General features: G+C 35.5%; 1 protein-coding gene across 5 annotated transcripts in view; it reads right to left on the reverse strand.

The window, feature by feature from the left end:
- The window catches only part of RBFOX1 (RNA binding fox-1 homolog 1), a 270,326-nt gene that overhangs the window by 53,417 nt on the left and 197,010 nt on the right, over positions 1–19,899 (reverse strand). For all 5 annotated transcript variants that reach the window (XM_075515196.1, XM_075515194.1, XM_075515198.1 and 2 more), the window contains exon 8: positions 13,764–13,844. In XM_075515196.1, the coding sequence (XP_075371311.1) occupies positions 13,764–13,844 (81 nt within the window). The remainder of the gene's footprint in view (positions 1–13,763; positions 13,845–19,899) is intronic.

Genomic DNA, 19,899 nt, shown 5'->3' on the forward strand with positions numbered 1-19,899 from the left:
CTAGAAGATAGAGATAGCAGGAAGACTCACTTAGCCCATAAGCGTTTACCAAATCCAGAACACATAATGGCGGCTCAGCATTCATGGGAGATACTAAGACAAGACAGTGATTTCTACCATTTTCAGAGGATCTGCAACACAAAGGATGTGTCGGAATGAAAAGCCTGAAGTAATTTAATTGTTTTGCTATGTTTGCCTTGCATTGTGCCCTTAATAAAATTGTGAAGCATAAAATGTCTGGAGTAAAGCAAAACTCTAAAAACCCTTGTAGAAGCAATTAGTAGAAGGTAGAGCAATGATTTGGAGTTCTGTCAGGAAGAGGGTAAGACACAATGGAAACTAAGCCTGAGAAATACGGACCTAAGAGCAGCATTGCAAGGTCTTACGATCAGGTCTAACAGTAGAGTTATATATAACAGAATTATATCCATCCCCAAAAAATTATTTGGGTCATCTGAAAATCATAGTGTCTGAAAACATGCCTTCTGTTTCCAGGTAGTAATATTAAAGATTAAGATTAGAGGTAAAATAATCAACAAGATCATGTCACCCTAGATTTCAGTTCAGCAAAAAAAATTATGCTACTTCAGCCCAGCTGAGAAATCAGATGGTTAGGAATATGTAATAACCACAGAATTTATTTTGCTACCAACTTTTTAATGTCCTCACCCCAAAATAACCAGCAGAAGTAGCACCATTAGAACAGAACTGAAGAATGGACTTCATAAAAACAATTTTATGAAAAGGTCTCTCCCACCTGGAAGCATTAAGTTCTATAAACCAGCCCCAAACCTAATGAATATATTAGCCAGGAGGGGTAAAGATTTTAACAACTTACAGTTTGTAGGTCAACCTTCCTTAGTGCCTCGGTGCCAAACTCAGTCAGTGAAAATGCTATTACAATGGCGCTGAAAATGTGTTTGACTCTCAGCAGGGAAGCATCTGAGTCTACTTCTAAGCAAAAGTACCTTAAATTTATCAAAGTAATTTGATGACTGGAATTATTCTGAAGTGTGATAGAGAACAGGCAGATTTCTCCAACTACACATTGATGATATGAGATGATAATATGAGGTTAAAAAAAGAGAAAGACTTTTCTAAGGACTATATATAATCAAATATCAATCCAAAGAAACAATTTACATTCTTATCTAATAGCCCCATCAGTTCTATAGTTATTCATTCAGCTATTCAAATACGAATGAGACTACAACGGTAACAACAAAAAATCAGTTCCTACAGTGGAACTGCAATTTCACTTTTTCAAATTAAAAAAGAAGAGTGAAAACAATATGCTGTGGAAGCACTTGGCTTTGCTTAATATAATTATCCAAAAGCATACAAATCATCTTGTACTACAGCCTAAATGAAAATTTTTTAGGAACAGTATGTTGGTAAGATTCCTTCTTTAAACTTATTTGTTCTATTCGTATATTTAGGAGGATAAAATTTTAAAAAATGTATTATTACAACGAAAATTGTCCAAAAAGTTCTCTCTTGTGGATACACTTTGTAAACATGGAAACATTGTCAGGGTATCTCCTTCATCAAACTTCAGTTTAGATCTGAAATGTGAAATCTGGTCAGCGAACTGCAACATTTAAGCAAATAAAAAGGCCTTTGGAATTAACAGGACTCATGTTAGTATATTGGTAAAATTTAGGTAACTAATGATTTTATGTAGAAAACAAATATGAGCATGAGGAAACGAAGAGGAACTTAATCTTTGTGTTCACAGATGAAATTTAATAAAATCTTAATTTCTCCCAAAAGATGTAATATAAGCATTGGCTTCACTCACGTTTTATTAAATGAACTTTTTATTAAATGAACTTAGGTGCACTTTCTAGGCACCATATCTCAACATATGCCTTAGAAAACAAAGACTGAAGGAACAATGACAAAGCTTGAGTTCCCAAAAGGAGAAATATAACCTGGTAAAAAATACTTAAGGGTTATACACTGTGTATTAAAGTTTTAAAGCTTTGGGATAGATGGAAGAGTAGCAGATGCAAAAAACAACAGGGGGCAGATTTTGAATCAAAGCCATAAAAATATACAGCCATTTTAATGGGCAATTATTCTTTGCATTTGTGCTGTGGTTTGAATTTGTATGAGTGTGCCATATGCCTCAAGAAAGGTGTACCATCAAAATGGATGAACAAATCTACCTCTCATCACTCCTAATCTCTCCTCCTTTGTGCAGACTAACAGGTCATCCGCCATCAAGATTTTTCAAATGTTTTATGGTGAAGAATTTTAATGCTACATCATGTTTGAATCAGTTTATAGCTAATTTACTGCAACATAGTTTAACTGTTAGAAAGGCGGGGAGACACATTTACATTATTCCCATAGTGCAGGAGGATCCCTGTTGAGGAAACACTTTAGAAGTACTGGACAATAAATAAAAACAAAGAGATATAATGGGTAACATGCTGAGAAAGGCTAAGCAGAATAATCTATATGATATTATCTGAGATTTCTGGAACAGAATCAGGAGTTTATGCTGATGAATGCTGTGTAGCGAGTTTTCACTTCACCATAATAGTAATAAGTAGTATTACTTGGCATTCTTTAAAAGAATTATAAAAACTGTGTTACAGAGGATGTGTGCGGGTCTTTGCATTTAAATACACAGTCCAAAGTACAACGCAAGTAAAATATAAGCTCTGTTACTACAGATTTTAACATAAGAAGGCTTTTAAATTATATATATATATGGATTCTTAAAATTTCAGGGTAAAAAAAAATCTTTAGGAAGTTCACAATGTTTAAAAATAGCAAGCTGAAAATACATTTTTTTCACCTGTCACTTTTGTGAGATGATTATCCCTGGGATCTAGTTGTGAATTAACTGAATTCAAAGGAAATTGCCATATATGTCAAATACAGTCACAACTGGTCACTTACATTTCTTTCATTCACAATCTATTTATTTTTTGAAACACATACTTAAAATTAGTAGCACAATTATTTCCTTACTATTGTACAAAAATATATGTCAGTATTAAACACTGTTGTTTAGGAATGAATAAATCTGTATTTTGGACAAACCGTTACTTATAGGACATTCTCATTTGAAATGCATTGAAAAGGAAAACAAAAATCTCTAATTAATGTACAAGTCTAATCACCATTCTCCACATGGAAGAGTAATTTTTCACTGTTCATTTGCTCAGTGTAATCTCAAAACTGACATAACAGAAAAGCAATGGCCTATAAATCTGCTCTCATTTGTTTCTTTAATATTCATATTCCATTGAACTACAGCTGCTTGTTGCTGCAGTCTATTACAACATGCAAAACTGTCGATAAAAATATTATGAAAGGCAAGATGTGTTTCTTCATGGCTCTGTGTGCCATTTATTTCGAAAAAAATAACAATAAATGACTCATGGATTGTCCCTTAGTTCACTGCACGCTGGGCGATTAGTGATTAATTACCTTGCTGCAAATTGACATGGCACAAGGAAATTGACACAGCTCTGATTAATTAACTTTTTATGTGAGACAGTTACTTACAAAACACTGCACACTGTAATTGAATCCCTTTACACAACACTACTGCATTACGTTCCCAGTCAAAGCCAAATTAGCACCAAATTTTACATAAATTTGGTGAAACTGTTTATGATAAGGTGTACCCTGAAAGATTATGTAAATATTTCTAGAAAGAGGACAGACAGCTGCTTTAAGGCACTGTTTTCCACTATTTCATCCTCAGACATACGAAAAATAAGATTTCTTAGATTTTTCCTACCGAATCACCAATATAATCAAATGCACTCAAAAACATACATAAAATATTTCCGTAAAAAGCAACCCCCTATTTAATGTGTTTATTCTTATGTTAAATTGTAGGAAGACCCTTAACTGTGCCAACAAAACTTATTTGGTTATCTTTACCTTAAATTTGTTTCCAGACCTAATTGATCTACTATTTCAACAATGACTTGCACATACTAAATTCACACTTAGTTTTGTTTAAAATTAATTTAAGCATACATGGAATTATTCTTTTTCTCTGCCCTCCTTTGTTTCATCTCCTCTAATATACCAATAAACAAACCACCATTGGTTTCTATGTATATTGATACTATTATATGCCAGGAATTTATAACCTTTGGAGCAAAATCTTGATGCCAAAGCCTGGAAACTGTTTCATCTTTTTGACTAAATTTTTTTCACTGTGAGGGTGACTGAGCACTGGTTCAGGTACCCAGAGATGCTGTGGAGTCTCCATCCTTGGAGATATTCAAAAGCTGTTTGGATGTGGTCCTGAGCAGCCTGCTCGAGATTATACTGCTTGAGCAGGGAGCGTGGACAAGGTGACCTCCAGAGGTTCCTTCCAACCTCAGCCATTCTGAGATTCAGCCATTTGGTGATTCTGTGATTATCAGAAATTCCCATATATCTCATCCTTCTTTCACTGGACTGTATATGCAGCCACCTGAATCCCTCAGACATCAAGGGATTTCTCTTAACACACAGAAAAAAAATGGAGGATGTGGAGGGATAAAAAAGAACAGATACGACGACTGAGAATTTTTTTGTAAAGCTATGTAATTACACCCACCTACAACTGTGAATAAAAAAATGCTATAATTGGTCATCAAATTACTTATGGTGTACTTAATAACAAAATAAGAGTACCGCATAGTTGATGTTACAAAGAATACAAATGGTTGATGTACAAAGAATAGCTGACTTTTCGCAAAAGACATGACTAACAAACAAGAAAAAGCTCGGTAGGTAAAAACAAACAACAAAGCAACTAGGCCATAAAGGAAAAGAAACAGCAGAGATCAGAGAAGCCGTATCAGATCTTAAATTAAAGAACAATCTTCAAATACAGATGATCAAACTGATCAATAACTTGTGTTCCTGGTTGTTGGCCATCTATAGGTTCCAAGCAAATGGAAAAATTCTCCTGTGTCTAGCTAAACACCGTTTCTGAGACAAAGTAAAAAGGACATGGTTGTGGAAAACTAGATGAAGAGTAGCACAGGATAAAGAGATGACAAAATTTAGTAATTTGAATGTTTATGAAAGTCAATTATGTGGGGACAAGAAGTTCTGTCTGGATGACACAAGGATTACTGAAACTCAACAGAATTATTAAACTGTAAAAAAGAACATTGTAAGAACGTTGTTGGGTTGGGAACGATTTAGGAAGGAAGTGATTGAGGAAAAAACCAGCTATTAACCTAATCCAAGCCATAATGGAAAAAGTTGTCAAAACAAAGAATTGCACCTGCAAAGAGTCATATCGATATTAAAAATGTTAATTCCTCAAAAGTACTTACTATTTGTAAAATTCAGGTTGAAGAATTTTGCTGTATACAACATGGTTTTAAGAGCCATGATTTAATAACAACTGTCACAAAATGCAAGAAAGAGTGACACTAAAGTAAGTCTTTATTTGAAACCAAATCTTACAGGCTAAGCTGAAAGCCACAAAATTAACAACTTCACATCGGACAGACAGAATGACTTGAGATGTATGGTCAACTGTGTGTGCCTACCTACTAAAAATGAGTATCACAGCATCTAGAATGCAAAGCTAAGGAAACATCAGAAGCCTGCGTCTAGGACTCTACACAAAGGATCTTATAACATCATAGATGATGATGCAAAAAAATACTAAATGTAATTCTCACTATTTAGCTGCATACTGACAGGAGCAAGCCCAACAATCCTGTCGTCCTAACTCGTTGGTTAGTCACGAGTACTGCCAGTGGCCAAGTGCCATATCTCCATTAACAGGAAAGCACTAAGTTAAGACACATGAGATGCCCAGCTGTCCTTGGTCAAACATGATTTTTATTATTTGAACTAAAGGAAAAAGATACTTTCCACAATTTACTGTTAAAAAAATTATGCACGCCTTTTCAGTCATCTCCCACTACCCAGGTGTAGGATGATGCATAAGTTAAAAAAAAGTCAGTGGCACACAATTCAGGATATGTCTATTGTATAAAACTCTTAAGCGTGCTAGTTCAGATGCACTGCACCATCACTAAACAGATTAACAGAAGAATGAGTATAAACAGCAAGGCACTTAAAAACAGATTTGCAGGAGAGAAATGAAAGCCATATTTACAGATTCTGGACAACTACAATACATCTTACTGATGACTTATTAGTCACCATTTAAAATAATGATAGACAGAAGGTAAAAGGACAGTTATCTTTAAAATAGTTACAGAAGGACAATATGTAGTGATACAGAACACAAAAAATGCTGTAAGAATTTCAGGCAGCCCTACCAAAAAAAAACCCAAAGAGGTTCACTTTACAATTTAAAAAGGCTGATACTTAAATCAAGAATATAACATAACTTGTATGAATATAATTTTACTCAATTTTGTTAAATTTGTATTATCTAGTATCTGACTTAGAAGTCAGTGGAGTTATCCTGCATTCAGATTTGTGCAACTTTGTTCAAAGCATGGTCCAATTCAATGGGCCAAAACAGTGTTTAAAAACTTTCTAAAGACATTTCAACAAGAGATGACATCAATATTTTTCTCTGGAAGAGATACATGATTTTTCAACTTCTTCCACTTCTATACATGGGGGAAAAAATCATGGAAAGCAATTAGTAAACTTCCCTTCCTATTTATTATTGAGATCTTCTTTATTTAAACGTTCATGTAAACCCACTGTATTTTAACATACGGACAAGGAAGGGCACTTTTCACATTTTTCCTGGGTTACTACCAGGTGATTCTCTTTACTTTATAAATAAAGGCAATTAATTAATTCAGGAAGCACATTAAAAGGTAGTTTGACTCCTAAATGTTCAGTAATGAGGTTTTTGTAGCCTAAAAATGATTATGTGTGATTGGTCTACTCAAAGGTATGGACATTTCCCTTTGGGCAGGACTTTTGTACTGTTTCATTCATGAATCTCAGTCCTACAATGGTTAAATTGGCTTAATCACAGAACTCCCTTGCAGGGGGACTCTACCTTTTTTCTGTGAAGCAATAAAAACCAGACAAAACCACAAACATGTAAATACACTCTACTAATATATATTTCCATTGTGGTGAAGTGACCTGCCATTCCATTTTAGTTTAAGAGAAAACAGATCAATTAAAAATTTAGTTTGCAGAAACCTTTTACATTTAATTCACAAATACTGTAACATAGGCAAATTATTTATACTATGGGAATACTCATTCTTTAAACTGTTCCTGACCCATATATCAATTCAAAATGGCAAGTTTACTAAACAGGCTCTCCCTTACCAATAACAGTAAAATCACAACAAATAAATTCATAAAAATGACAACAATAAAATCAGAACAAATTGATCATTGATGTCATTACAATAACATATACGTCCATTTGGATTGAATATGGTCAATCATGTCTGACATCCACACAAAACCCAGAAAAGGATATACCAAATGCCAGGAGCACCTACGCTTCAGTTGCTTGGAGTATCAGGATAATCCTATCAGAAGACTATCATCATTACAATATAATTTTCAGGTAATTACATGTGTGCAACAGATTAAACCTGACAAAATCAACTGAATCAAGGTTTCTAAACTGAACATTTCCACTAATGATTCTGCTCAGAAGTGCACTTTAAATCACCTTTAGAAAATTCATATTTTCCCCATGTAGTCTTCTTGGTACTGGAAATATCCCAGTATATAATATAAATGTCAAAGGTCTTACTCCAATTCATTAGTAATGCCACAGAAAAATAAAACCTGTGCTGTCTTCACTGAAACAAGAAACACGAAAATAGTTTCATACAGCATTCTTTGGGTAGTTTACTAATATTCCTAAGCCAAGTAACCTACTTCTAGGCGAGGAGATTCAACAGACATATCGAATAGACAGGCTTTACTTAATCTCCATTACTGTAGCATGAGTCCTCCAATGGACTAAATCCTACTATTGGGTGTGGTATTTATACTTAGTATTTATGATTTTCTTCATTTATTCCATGCATATCAACAAAGTCCTGAACTATCCTCCACCTATGAATCAAAACAAAACACTCACAGGAAAAAAAAAAAATCTTTTAAAATAGTACATGTGTCTGTCATACATAAGTTTTGATAAGTTTCTAACGTGTAATTAATACTTAAAGATTCTTCTATAGATTTTCCTTCTCTCCTGGCATATAATGCATAACTTTGGATCAGCAGGATTATTAGGATAATTTAAGAACATTTCTAATGCCTGCTCTGAAGTAATGGAACGTATTTTCCTGATTTGCTTTAAAAGAACTTAGGCATTAAAAATATTTATTGTCAAAAATATGGCAGGACCAAAGGTTTCCAGGGAATTTTCTGAAAGAACTGCCTTCCCACCTTTCAAAAACATCTCATCTTCGCCTTGTTGTTTTCTGGTTGTTCATAAGCTAAAATCCCAGGGCAACATAGTTTATTGTTTTAATATCTGTCTGACGCAAAGCAGAAGTATTCTCTGGTGAGTGCTTATCTGTCATATGTACTTCTGTGAAAGGAATATCAAGACAAATAAGATGTTCTAGGGCATATCATGGGATTATGAATTTGGCACTGACTGAATTCTGTTTAAAAATAGTTGAAATGATAAATACAAAAATTATCTACACTGATATTTTGAGGATGGGAACTTGAAGAGCATTGGGGTTTAAATATTTTAATTATAAAGGGTTTATACTGTTTTAGTATGAATAGAGAATGAACGCCCAAGTCCATAAATGGGACAAACAAAATGAGAGGAAAAAAATATTCATAATTGAAACAGTTAAAACAGTAAAATTCTATTCTAATGATACAATGGACTATGAACTTACTTCGTATTAATTAAACTCATTGTAATGGCATTTTCTATATTGAAATGAATAACCAGTGATCTGGAAATTCATTTAGACCATTAGGTTAATTACAGAAACTGATGGAAGTTTTACCAGACAATTACAATTAAAGAACACGAACAATGTGGGACAGATTTATAAGCATTTGTACCACCTCAATCATTTTTGCTGAATTCCACTTCTTACAAAATTGTAATCAATATATCAAAAAATGGGCCATCAACTTCATTTGCCCTTGAGAATGATAAAATAAAATAATGTCTGATTTCTGCATTTTCATAATTTTCTTCTTTTAATGCCATAACTTTATTGCAATATGAAAGATTTATTTATTTTGAATAAAAAAATAAAATTTATGGAAAAGTAGCATGTACATTTTGGAGCTGATAAGCATGCTTGCTGAAGATGAAACAACTCTAACATTTAGAAAATGTAAGCCAAAATTGAGATCAGTTTAAAACATACTCATTGAAGTCAAGGCAAAATTCTCTTTTATGGGCATGCAAAACATTTGGGAAATATAGGCACTCATCTGCGCATCACTCTGAACAAAGGCATGCAGCAATTTTCTCTTTTACCGTCTACGTTAGCTAGTCAGTCCAGTGAACTGTCCTTTTAACACGTGCTCAGAAAAATCTACTACTAGTTATATACCTGATAACGCAAATATGTTTATTTTTACTTGGAGCTAAAATAAAGCCCAAAAGTTACAAACAAAGTTCCGATTTAGAGAGTGAAATATATTTAGCTGTCTGAACTTTTATTAGAATTTGTAATTTCTCTCCCATTGCCTTCCATGGGACCTGGGTATGCACAACTGCTCCTTTTTGAAAAATGTGATGCAGAGCTTTAGGCTGGCTTCCTCGCTACACCAGCTAGTGCTTAGTGAGCCCGAGAACCTTGATTAGCTATTCCAGACCACAAAGAAGTTTTCTACTGGCAGGTGAATCTCCTTTTCCAGCCCCTGCCACGAAAGGGCAGGGAGGTTATCAAGAAAACGGAGCCAGGCTCTTCGCAGAGGCACACAGCAGGAAGACAAGAGACAACAAACATAACTTGAATGAAGAGAGGTTTCCACTGTTAGGACATTCAAGCATTGGAACAGATGACCCAGAGAGGTTGTGCAGTCTCCATCCTTAAAGGTGCCCTGTGCAACCTGGTCCTTCCAACCTGAATTATTCTATGATTCTATGACTTCATGTCTTCCTTCTTTCCCATGATTTGGCTCTCATTAACTTCTATTTCATTCACATCTTCAGGCACTTCTACATCATAGAAAAAAGGGGAAAATAGGCACTAAACAGTTTTTAAAAGTCTTTGCATAAATTCAGATTAGTATTCTTGCCTGTTTTTAACCATACGTACCCAGCTATATTACTGTCCTTTGTAGAACAGTGATACAGATATTCAGTGACAGAACTTTTTTCTTCTTTTGAATCTTCCTTTTGTCCAGCAGGGTCTTAATATTCACCTGGATCCTATTCTCAAGTGGCTTCAATTTGGAAAAGTTCCAAAATTTTTCTTGCTACATTTCTTATTTAGAAGTAGATACGAATTTCTTCAGGATTTAAAAATTTCCTGTGGAAGCAACTAGTCTAAAGAAGTGGGGGCAAGAAGAGACTGTCAGTTACGTGCAGCCGAACTCTTTGATTCCCTAAGTTTCAGTGAGATATCACAGGCCTCCAGGAAGCTTCCAGTGAATGCTTACTTACTCGCTGGGACTCGGTGTACTCTAATCTTTACTTTTTGGATATATCTCTTTCCAATACTTGTCTACAGTCTGCATTAGGATAATGATGATGGATTTAACTGAAATCAGTTGTATGAGTTCTGTCCTCGAGATGCCAATGCTGTGGGAATCTACAGCAGCCAAGATGAGACCATGAGCTTCCTTCCTTTGGTTGTGTCAGTAAGGCAAAATCTGTCCCACCAAGGGATGCGAACACATTTGCATGCTGAAACTATGCTTTCTACATAACAAATTATCTATTCCCAGAATAGATGTGCAAATGAAAAACTGATCCAGGTCCCATCTTCTCCTTCAGCATAAGAGAACAGATGAGGCATGAGAGACTATTGCTACTGATTTGTTCCACTGCTTGCAGAAGAAACAGCTCATTTCTTTCTGTATTATGCGAAGGGCCAGAAGTGATGGAAGGAAGCAGAGCCATGTTTCCATCTCCTGACATATTCAGAGGTGTAACTAATCACTGTACTGGGAAATGTACAATGTGATACATAAAATATATCCTGGGGAAACAAAACATCAGAAGGGAAAGAGTAGCTCCAAGAAATGCGCTCTTTTTTCTGTCTAGCGAAAAAAATGGGGTGAAAGTGTTCAGAGTCATCAGACACTACTGGTGACCAACACAATTAAAAGTCAAAAAGTGAAGTGAGAAATAAAGCTAGCCAAATTAAGAAAAATATATTTTACAACCAGGTTTCAGTCCTTCATTCCTTACAGAATATAACTTGGGAGCAAAATACAGTCAAGTTAAAGACAACAACATTTCTAAAAATGAGGACTATCCTCTTCCAACTATCTGAAAATTCCTAAATGCCATTAACATGCAATGAACTCCAAATCTCTCAGATGGCTTTAAACATCTCAGCTGACTCTTTCCCTTCTGTTAAAACAATTACAAATTTAAAACCTCTTAATTCTTACATTGTAAGCTCTTCCAAAATATTATACAGTTACAGTACTGGCAGTAACAGAATAAATGATTAACAAATTATTCAAAGATGAAGGCTGCAATATTGTTGTCTACATGGAATGATAATAGTAAAAGTAATAGTCTCCTAGACATTAATGTTGACTTATCAGTTATCATTTCAATATTGCAAATGTGTATAAAAAAATGGAGTATAGAAGATCTTTAAAATAGTAAAAGAAAGAAAATGAGACAAAACTTGAGCTTCTTTTCTATTCCCTTCTTAGTAGAATTTCCTATAGAAATGGAACTATTTTACATCTTTATTGAAAGTTTTGTAATAAGGAGAAATAAAAAAACTAATTACAATCATTAGTAATTGTAGTAATTTTGTATTATTAGGAGTTGTGACCCTGTGGGGGAAACTACGTTTTGGCAATATGAAATACTATACATAATAAAAGAAAAATCATGACTTGCAGACACACAGATTCAATAAAAGTGTAATAATTTCTACTGCAAGGGCTACTAGCAATCTCTGTTATGAAACTGTGTATTACACATTGCCCAGTGGGAGGCAGATAGGCAAAGTCTGTTTACTTATGTATTTGGCATAATTGAAAACAAACAGGTGTTTGTTAGGATATCATTATTCGAGGAGCACCACTGCAAAATAAGATTTTTCAAAGGGATTGACTCATGAGACATAATGGAAACAGTGAAGTATAGAGCTTAGCTAGCTATACAATGACTATCTAGGGATTTAATAATAGTGGAAATACTGTGCGATATAAACAGCAAGCCCAGAAATAAATTTCCTAGGATAGAACTCAGTGAGACAATAGGAGCAACAGGGTAAACTTAAGAAAGGCTTTATTTAGAGTAATTTCCAGAAAATAAAAAACAAACACTGCCCCCCCTCCTCCCAAAGTAGCTCCCTAACAGTGAGATGAATGAAATGGTTGGATAGTTTTCTAGGAAAAGAATTTTAGTCAAAGATTGGTATTTCAGTCAAAAGACTGGTATTTCAGTCAAAAAGGAATAGTGCACTAAAAATGTACTATAGGGAACATTGACTTAGTAAGTATTTCATCTCTGTGTTACTACAAGGATTAAAAAAACCCTACTGCTTGGGAAAGGTGACATAATACAAAATATTCTTGGAGCATCTGGAAGCAAATGCGGATTTAATTGATAATTTCAGTTCCAATTTAAAACACTTCATATATTTTGTTAGTTCACTATGTATTTGTAGACTCCTGATTTGAAAGTAGATCCCATGTGTACACTGTAAAAGCAGCAGCTCTAGGGATGATATTCATGGCCTTTGACATAAAAGTTACATGACTGTAGAGATGATCACTGTGGAACTCTTTTGCCCTCATTCCTGGTTTTAATTAATAAAAGAAATTAATTTAGTAGTCTAGATAAGCTTTAAAAGAGCAGAATTGCATTCTAGATTGAACACAATCTTCATAAAGAGCATATCCGATAATGTTAAATCAGACAATGTAAAATTTTCTTTCCAGAGGACTGCTAAGAAGGCAGCAAATGCTGCCGTTCACCCTAATTCAGCAAGCAGCAATTATTACTATTTCATTTGGCTGGAGGCTTCTCCACCTGACTAGATTTCAGAATGGGCATCAGTGGGACCACCAATATGATCTAAAACACTCCCGGAAGAATCGGTTCCACTTCTGCTGCAGAATTTTAAAGGAGACAGTGCTACTCCAAAATTTTGTACAGAAAAACAGCTGGTGGCAGCATCTACGTTTCCGTTTGTCTTTGCTATTTTTATTAGGGCAGCTTTATATAATTCAAAATACCCATTTGCCCATGTCTTTTTCCTTTTGTAAAAAACGACTTCATATCTATTTTCTTCCTGACACAATCAAATGATGGCATGGTATGGGACTTTTTATTTATTAAATCCAAGTGGTGACCAGGAAGGAAAAAGAAACACAACTTCATCTTCTACACGAAATGCAGAGTGCGCAACAGTACTGGATTCAAAAAATGTCAGTTTTACTGTAGAACTTTTGACCGTTTCTGTAAAACAGTGCAATATAGGCTGTCTTTTTTTTTTAAAATAAAATATACTTTGAGGATAAAATGCAACTAAAAACACTGAATTATCTGTTGACATTCTTTACACACGTTTATAAATACCACATTTACAAGAGCTATTGGGAAAGTTTACAGTTTTAGGGGGCTTAATTCACATTAATGTGCTTTTGTCACAAAACAAAACAAAAAAAGAGCCGTAACACTAGCTTACTTGTGGATGTGTATACTAGTGAACTGGGGGCACTGTACACGGGAGATCCCTCCTGGTTTGCCTGGCACAGCAGCACCCTGCCTACAAGAAAGAGAGAGAGAGTGGTATCTGGTTTTGGAACACTCAAACTAGACCTCAATTTTTATCTCAAAACAGAAATAAAGTCATAACCGGAGCGGTGATGTGAAGCAGGAGCACTTTGTGTCCTTTGCCTCCGAAGCGGAAAGAGCCCCAATAAGCATGTACAATTTTACATTTGAAAAAGCAAAACACAGACATCCCCCGAAATACGTACACCCTTTTTATCCCACGGGGAAGCTGGTGCCCGCCCTGAGCCCTGGCAGCGCCCAGCAGTCCCTCGCCCCGCGGCTCTCGCCCCTCGCCCTGCCTCTCCGCAGCAGAGGCTGCCTGGTTAGCTCTGCTGCCAAGGGGAGCAACCAACCCCCCCCCGCTAACTTCTCACCCCCCTGACTCCGGCTGCAATGAGAGGCTACTCAAGCAAACACAGCAGATAAATCAGACCGCAAAGCTCCCATATACAGCTGTTAGGCCAAGGATGAGCCCAGTTATATCGCTTAAATTAGCGCCGGCGCAAGTGAAATTGCAATATTACTAATACATGTGAAGATTTCAGTATTTTGCTCAAATGAGAAATACATAAACATAAGCTACTTTCCAGTGTATAAGCTGGATTCAGGATTAAGAACAAAACCAAATAAAAGAAATGAAACCTTTTTTGAAAAAAAGAAAAGAAAAGTAAGAGTAATAACCAAACCAATTTAAAACAACACTTTTGCGATGCATGTTCATTTTGACCAAATGACAGAAGTTTAGGCTTATTTCCTGGGTTTTTTTAAATGAACTTAAATAAAATGCCTTACTATTTCACTTCTTTCTTAAAATTGTATTTTAGCAGTCTTAGCTGAATACAGATGGAACGTTGATTAGAGGTAGAAACAACTATACTTTCACACTAGCAAAAAAACTTCTGCACTTCTGGAATACAGTCCACCAGGACGAGCAGGATGTGACACATCTGTTTTGCAGATATATGTGTATATATATCTGTATATACACACACACAAAATTATATATATACACATATAGGCTGACATACTTCAAGCTGTCAGGATTTGTGAATCACACAATTTCAAAAATACTCAATTTACATGAAGATTTGTGAGACTTCAGAAGTTGTGCATTGACTTATAAGGAATGTAACTCAACAGAGTTGAGTCAAATATGTTTGGAAGGATAAGATGAATTACAAATGGTAGGCATGTTTTCCTTATAGTATTACAAGAGCAATTCTCAACTTACATTCAGTTACCAGACCAGAGTTCTTTCAAAAAATATTTCAAACAAAATTTCTGTCATTAACCAGTTCTTTGATTATTACTTGCAGCTGTCAGTTGAGGTAGAAATACAGGAAATAGTGAAGGAAAATAGTTCTTGTAATTTATGCAATTTAGCTAAGACTGTGAGCACTGGAGATGTCATGAAATACTATGCTCCTGACCTTCCCAGAAAATAGCATGCCCTTAACTAACAGAATTTGGAGATGCTTGCTTTTCTCCAGCCATCCACCACTAATCTGAAAGATAAAACAAGCTAAAAAATTTTTTCCTTATTTTAAGACAGCATATAGTTGACTATATCAATATATATCTTTCCTAGCCTTCCAAAAAAAATCTACAGCTGGAAGCTGTTAAATGAACATATAGCTATTGAGATCCTAATGGCAAGCATCATTTTCAGGCGAGTAGATAAAGAGGACCTATCAACACACTTGACACTAGGAATGTGTACATTGGAATATGGAGGTACTTAACACCATAGATGCTTCAAAACTTGTGCTACTACAGAAGCCTGAAAATGAAAGTGAGCTGAAGGCATAGAGGCATTCAGCCAGCTGAGTGAAACGCAGAAAGGAAAGGAATTGTTAAAAGCAGTAATTTTCATTCGATTTTAAGAATAATGTACCTATAATGACTTCAAGTATATTTAGTAAATACATAAACGGTTTTAGAAATTGAAGTTTATAGCTTATTTATATTATTAAACATAAATTCTAGATGATATTTTGCTTGTTCCATGGTCCATAGGTATTTTCCTATTCTTTGCAGCTAACATTCTTACATTTTTTCTGATTTCATCTCATACAAATCTAATTTTTCCTACTCGAACCTTCTAATTTCTTATGAAAGTACTTCAAAACAGATGCTTTTTTCATCCATGCTACTAGAGTGCATTTAATTTGTTGCACAGAGCTTTCTAATTATATTTTGACAATCTGCCTTCAAATTTGTACATAAAATTAATACTAATACCTAAAACACTATTATTAGATTTTGTTAGAAAAATATGGAACTTTTTAATCTACTTTTGTGAGAAAAGATTATTTCTGCTGCATCTAATTTTGGTATTAAAATATTTAAATTGTAATTAATACAACTGGGAAAAGAGCGAATTATTTACAATAAGATCTTCTGGATAAACTTCAGAACATTGAAACAATCTCTAAATTCCCTAATGGGAAAAAAAAATATTATTTTTCCTCTAGAATACTAAATTCTAGCATGACAGACTAAAGGGTGTTGTTTTTTTTAAGAAAGATGATTTTAATATGAAGTTCTTAATATTTCTGTTCAAACTGTAATTTAATAATATCATGGAGCTGATGAACTTCAAAAAATTACAGTCATGCAAGAGTTCATCTTTAATTGTGCAAGGCCTTCTGTACCAGCACATGTAAGGCTGATACTGTCTCATTAAGAACAATCGGCACGCTTTTTTGCTTTTCTCTAATATAAGCATCTACTGGTTTGGTCACAGCAGACATGCGACCAGTGATACAGGAGTTTGGAGACCAGCAGCAGAAAGCCCCTCCTGACCCGCTCCGTCGAAAGGATCAGAAAAATATTACACACTCTGAGGAGTGTATTCACTACAGGCGCACGGGAGGGCTTTAGACAGAGCGGTGGCAGAAGGGAAACTGAGGCGGGCAGGCTGCTAGGTGTAACAGGGGCGGGCAGGCTGCGGCGGCTGGGCCAGCCTGCGGGCCGTGCTGCACACAGCAGGGAGCCGTGCTGCGGCAGGGCAGGGGCTGGCAGCTGGGCACCGCTCTGGCATTGCGGAGGTCCCCCCAGCCTGATTCACCGCTCGTCCTTGGCATACAGGCAGGCAGCACGGACAAAGCCACGCTTTTCAAGACCGAAAAATATTCCCACTCATAATTCTCTTCCTCCGATGGTTTCTCCTACAGTCCGTGATTAAGAATGTACTGTTTGATCAGGTCCTTTGTTGAAGCACTGTAGTTATTCTGAGAAAATAATGACTCTAAAAATATGCAGGGCTGTGAGGAAAATGATGTGAAGTCATTAATATTTTTAGAATACCAAAAACTCAGTTCCCAGTGGTTCCAAGATATTTGACTAAAAGTATTTTTCTAACTTTTTCATACTTTCAGAAACAAGTTTTTGTGTATACTTCTTTTTTACATGATTTATATAAAGTAACCTACAGAGCATAAGCGGAAATATGAATGTACTAGTGATGATGCACAGACTACTCACTGGCTCATACATGGCATATGACAAAGTTCACTGTATTTCTCAAATACTCGGGTAGCTAAGAAGTAGTACCCAGGATGAACAACAGGAGGACTTTCCAGTAAATTATAAAGGATTTTAAATCACTTCTGTTAAAAATGGCTTTTAGGTCTAACTGGAACAACTGTGTAGCCAGCACTACAGACAGCTTAAAAGTCAAGATCTGGAATAAGTTTAATAATTTGCACAACTGAATAATTTGCACAACTGGAATAATTTGCACAACTAGTTGGAATCTCTTATGGCATCCTTTGTGGAAGTATAAATTGAAACATTTTCAGCAGAAAAAACTTCATACCATTAGTTAAAATTACGCTGCTGATGTAAAATTAACAGTGTGGCAAGGCCTTGATGATGGGAATAGCTCTCTCCTGTCACAGGCAACAGATGAAACTTTTAGAAACCTTCACCACCAGAAGTGTATGAAGCTGATACACCATTACCGAGAACCTGAGGTTACAATGCATCGCCTCCCAGTATAGACGGCTCTAGTACCTTTGCTCACAAACAAAAAGTTTCCAGTTCATGCTGTTATTTATTCCCCCAGGATCTGGGAGGATTTACAAAAGGGAAGATGACAGAAGTTGCACTGTAGTACTCTGTTACATTCCAGGGCAAAACCCCAGCAAGTTACTAAGTGAGACAAAGGGGAAAAACTGATTTCCTACTTTCACTCTGGGAATCCTAAACCCCACAGCTTTATAAAAAGCTCTTCAGACAGCTCCGAAGATGAAAGTGGTACTGAGTTCTATATAGGGTACAACTACCTCCATCATAACAAGAGGGTAATCACATAAGCATTTTCGGTGGCAGAAATTAATCAAGTCAATATCCAGGGCTGGTCTACATTGGGTATTAGTGCACGGGTAGCTAAAATGAGAGTTTATAACATAGGAACTAAGGAAGTTACTACATACAAGGAGATGTAGTGAAGATTACATCACTCTAATCCATTGTGCACTTGGTAAAGCAGCTGCTCTTTACACATATTTATTCTGCTGTGTTACCAATAAGAGCTTCTTACTGCTTTTGGCAACTAAGTACCAGTTCATACATTCTATAATAATATTTACCAAAAACCCCCAAACAAACCCACAGGAAAAAGTGAATAAAAGCTAAAAATATTTGTGTTCCATTTTGTCTATATTATTATAAAATGTTATTTTATTACTCTAAACTAAAAGCGGCATTATTTATTAAATTCAGTGATTGTTATTTCACTTTCCCTTTCTCCCAATACAGCTGGATGTTACATAGCCCAATCTTCTCTCAGTCATTCTGATGGCTGTTTTTCTTTGTAGCTTTTGCAACAACTATTATTCCTATACACTTAATTCCTCTTCCATATACAATGTATGAAGAAAACTATAAGGCCGCATCTCTCATGAACATATCGGGAGATTTGCTAGTGTATCAAAGAGCCTCAGAAACCATCCATGTCTGCTCTTCATTTGCTGTTCTACAAGTGTCATTTAATATTGGCCTTTACAGACAGAAATAGCATTATCTTTGTTCTGGTCTGAAATATGGTTCTATGGTGGGTTATTTCAAAATGTGTCACAGAAACGGATCAGAAACACCTAACTAAAAGGCCACTGTTGTACAACAATAGCGTGTTAGCTTCTATTGTCCCATCTGACTAGGGAATTTCAAGAGAGTACCTTGAATACATAATAGTTGTTAAGTGTTCTTTAGCCCTTCATTATCTATAGTCAAACTACACGGCCTTAGTATGCTTTTAAATATGCTGTTAATTAAAAATAAAAGTGCTTTTTGAGTGCCTTCGGTTATTTGGGATCTTTCTATAAACAGAATAATACTCCTTTAGATTTTAACACAACCATTCATGGATGGTTGTTTTGACACATTGAATTGTTTCATCCATTATTAACAAGGAATAAAGTAACATCATCCAAAAAATACACACCTCCTTTCATCCAATATGTTAAAAATACAAACAAAACCTATATTTAATTCACTCAAAATTATATATGGAGTTTCACTTAAGAGAATTACATGGTAGGGAGGAGAATCTAAAGTAGTCGATGTTCAAATGTGAGTTCTGTAAGTCAAATCAGTGTCTATATTACCTTCCGACAGCAAACCTGAAGTACATTCAATTATTGAATAACCTGTGTATACTTTCTACTGGTAATGAGAATGAGAATCTGTGCTCTAGCCATACACTTATGTAGTAAGTCCCCGACCCACATATAACCTCACATAGGTTATTAAAAACGGGGGGGGCGCAAAGACTGGGGTGGTGGAGGTATGTGTCTCTAAGACATTTTATGGAATCTCCTTATTAAAAAATTCTACTTAAGATGCCAGTTTTCCTTCCATCACTTTTCTAAACATAGCGCATGTTTCTTTATCACCTCTCTTAGAGTGTCATCAAAACACCCAGTGAACTTAGGCAATGGCTCAGGGGACAATGACTCAGGGAACAGCAATGCATGTTACAACAAACATAATTTGTAAGCCAACCTTCCAATTATTCTTTGCTGGTCATATCATTCCAGGCT

Source organism: Mycteria americana, chromosome 12 (genome assembly GCF_035582795.1).
Source record: "Mycteria americana isolate JAX WOST 10 ecotype Jacksonville Zoo and Gardens chromosome 12, USCA_MyAme_1.0, whole genome shotgun sequence".
Classification (NCBI taxonomy): domain Eukaryota; kingdom Metazoa; phylum Chordata; class Aves; order Ciconiiformes; family Ciconiidae; genus Mycteria; species Mycteria americana.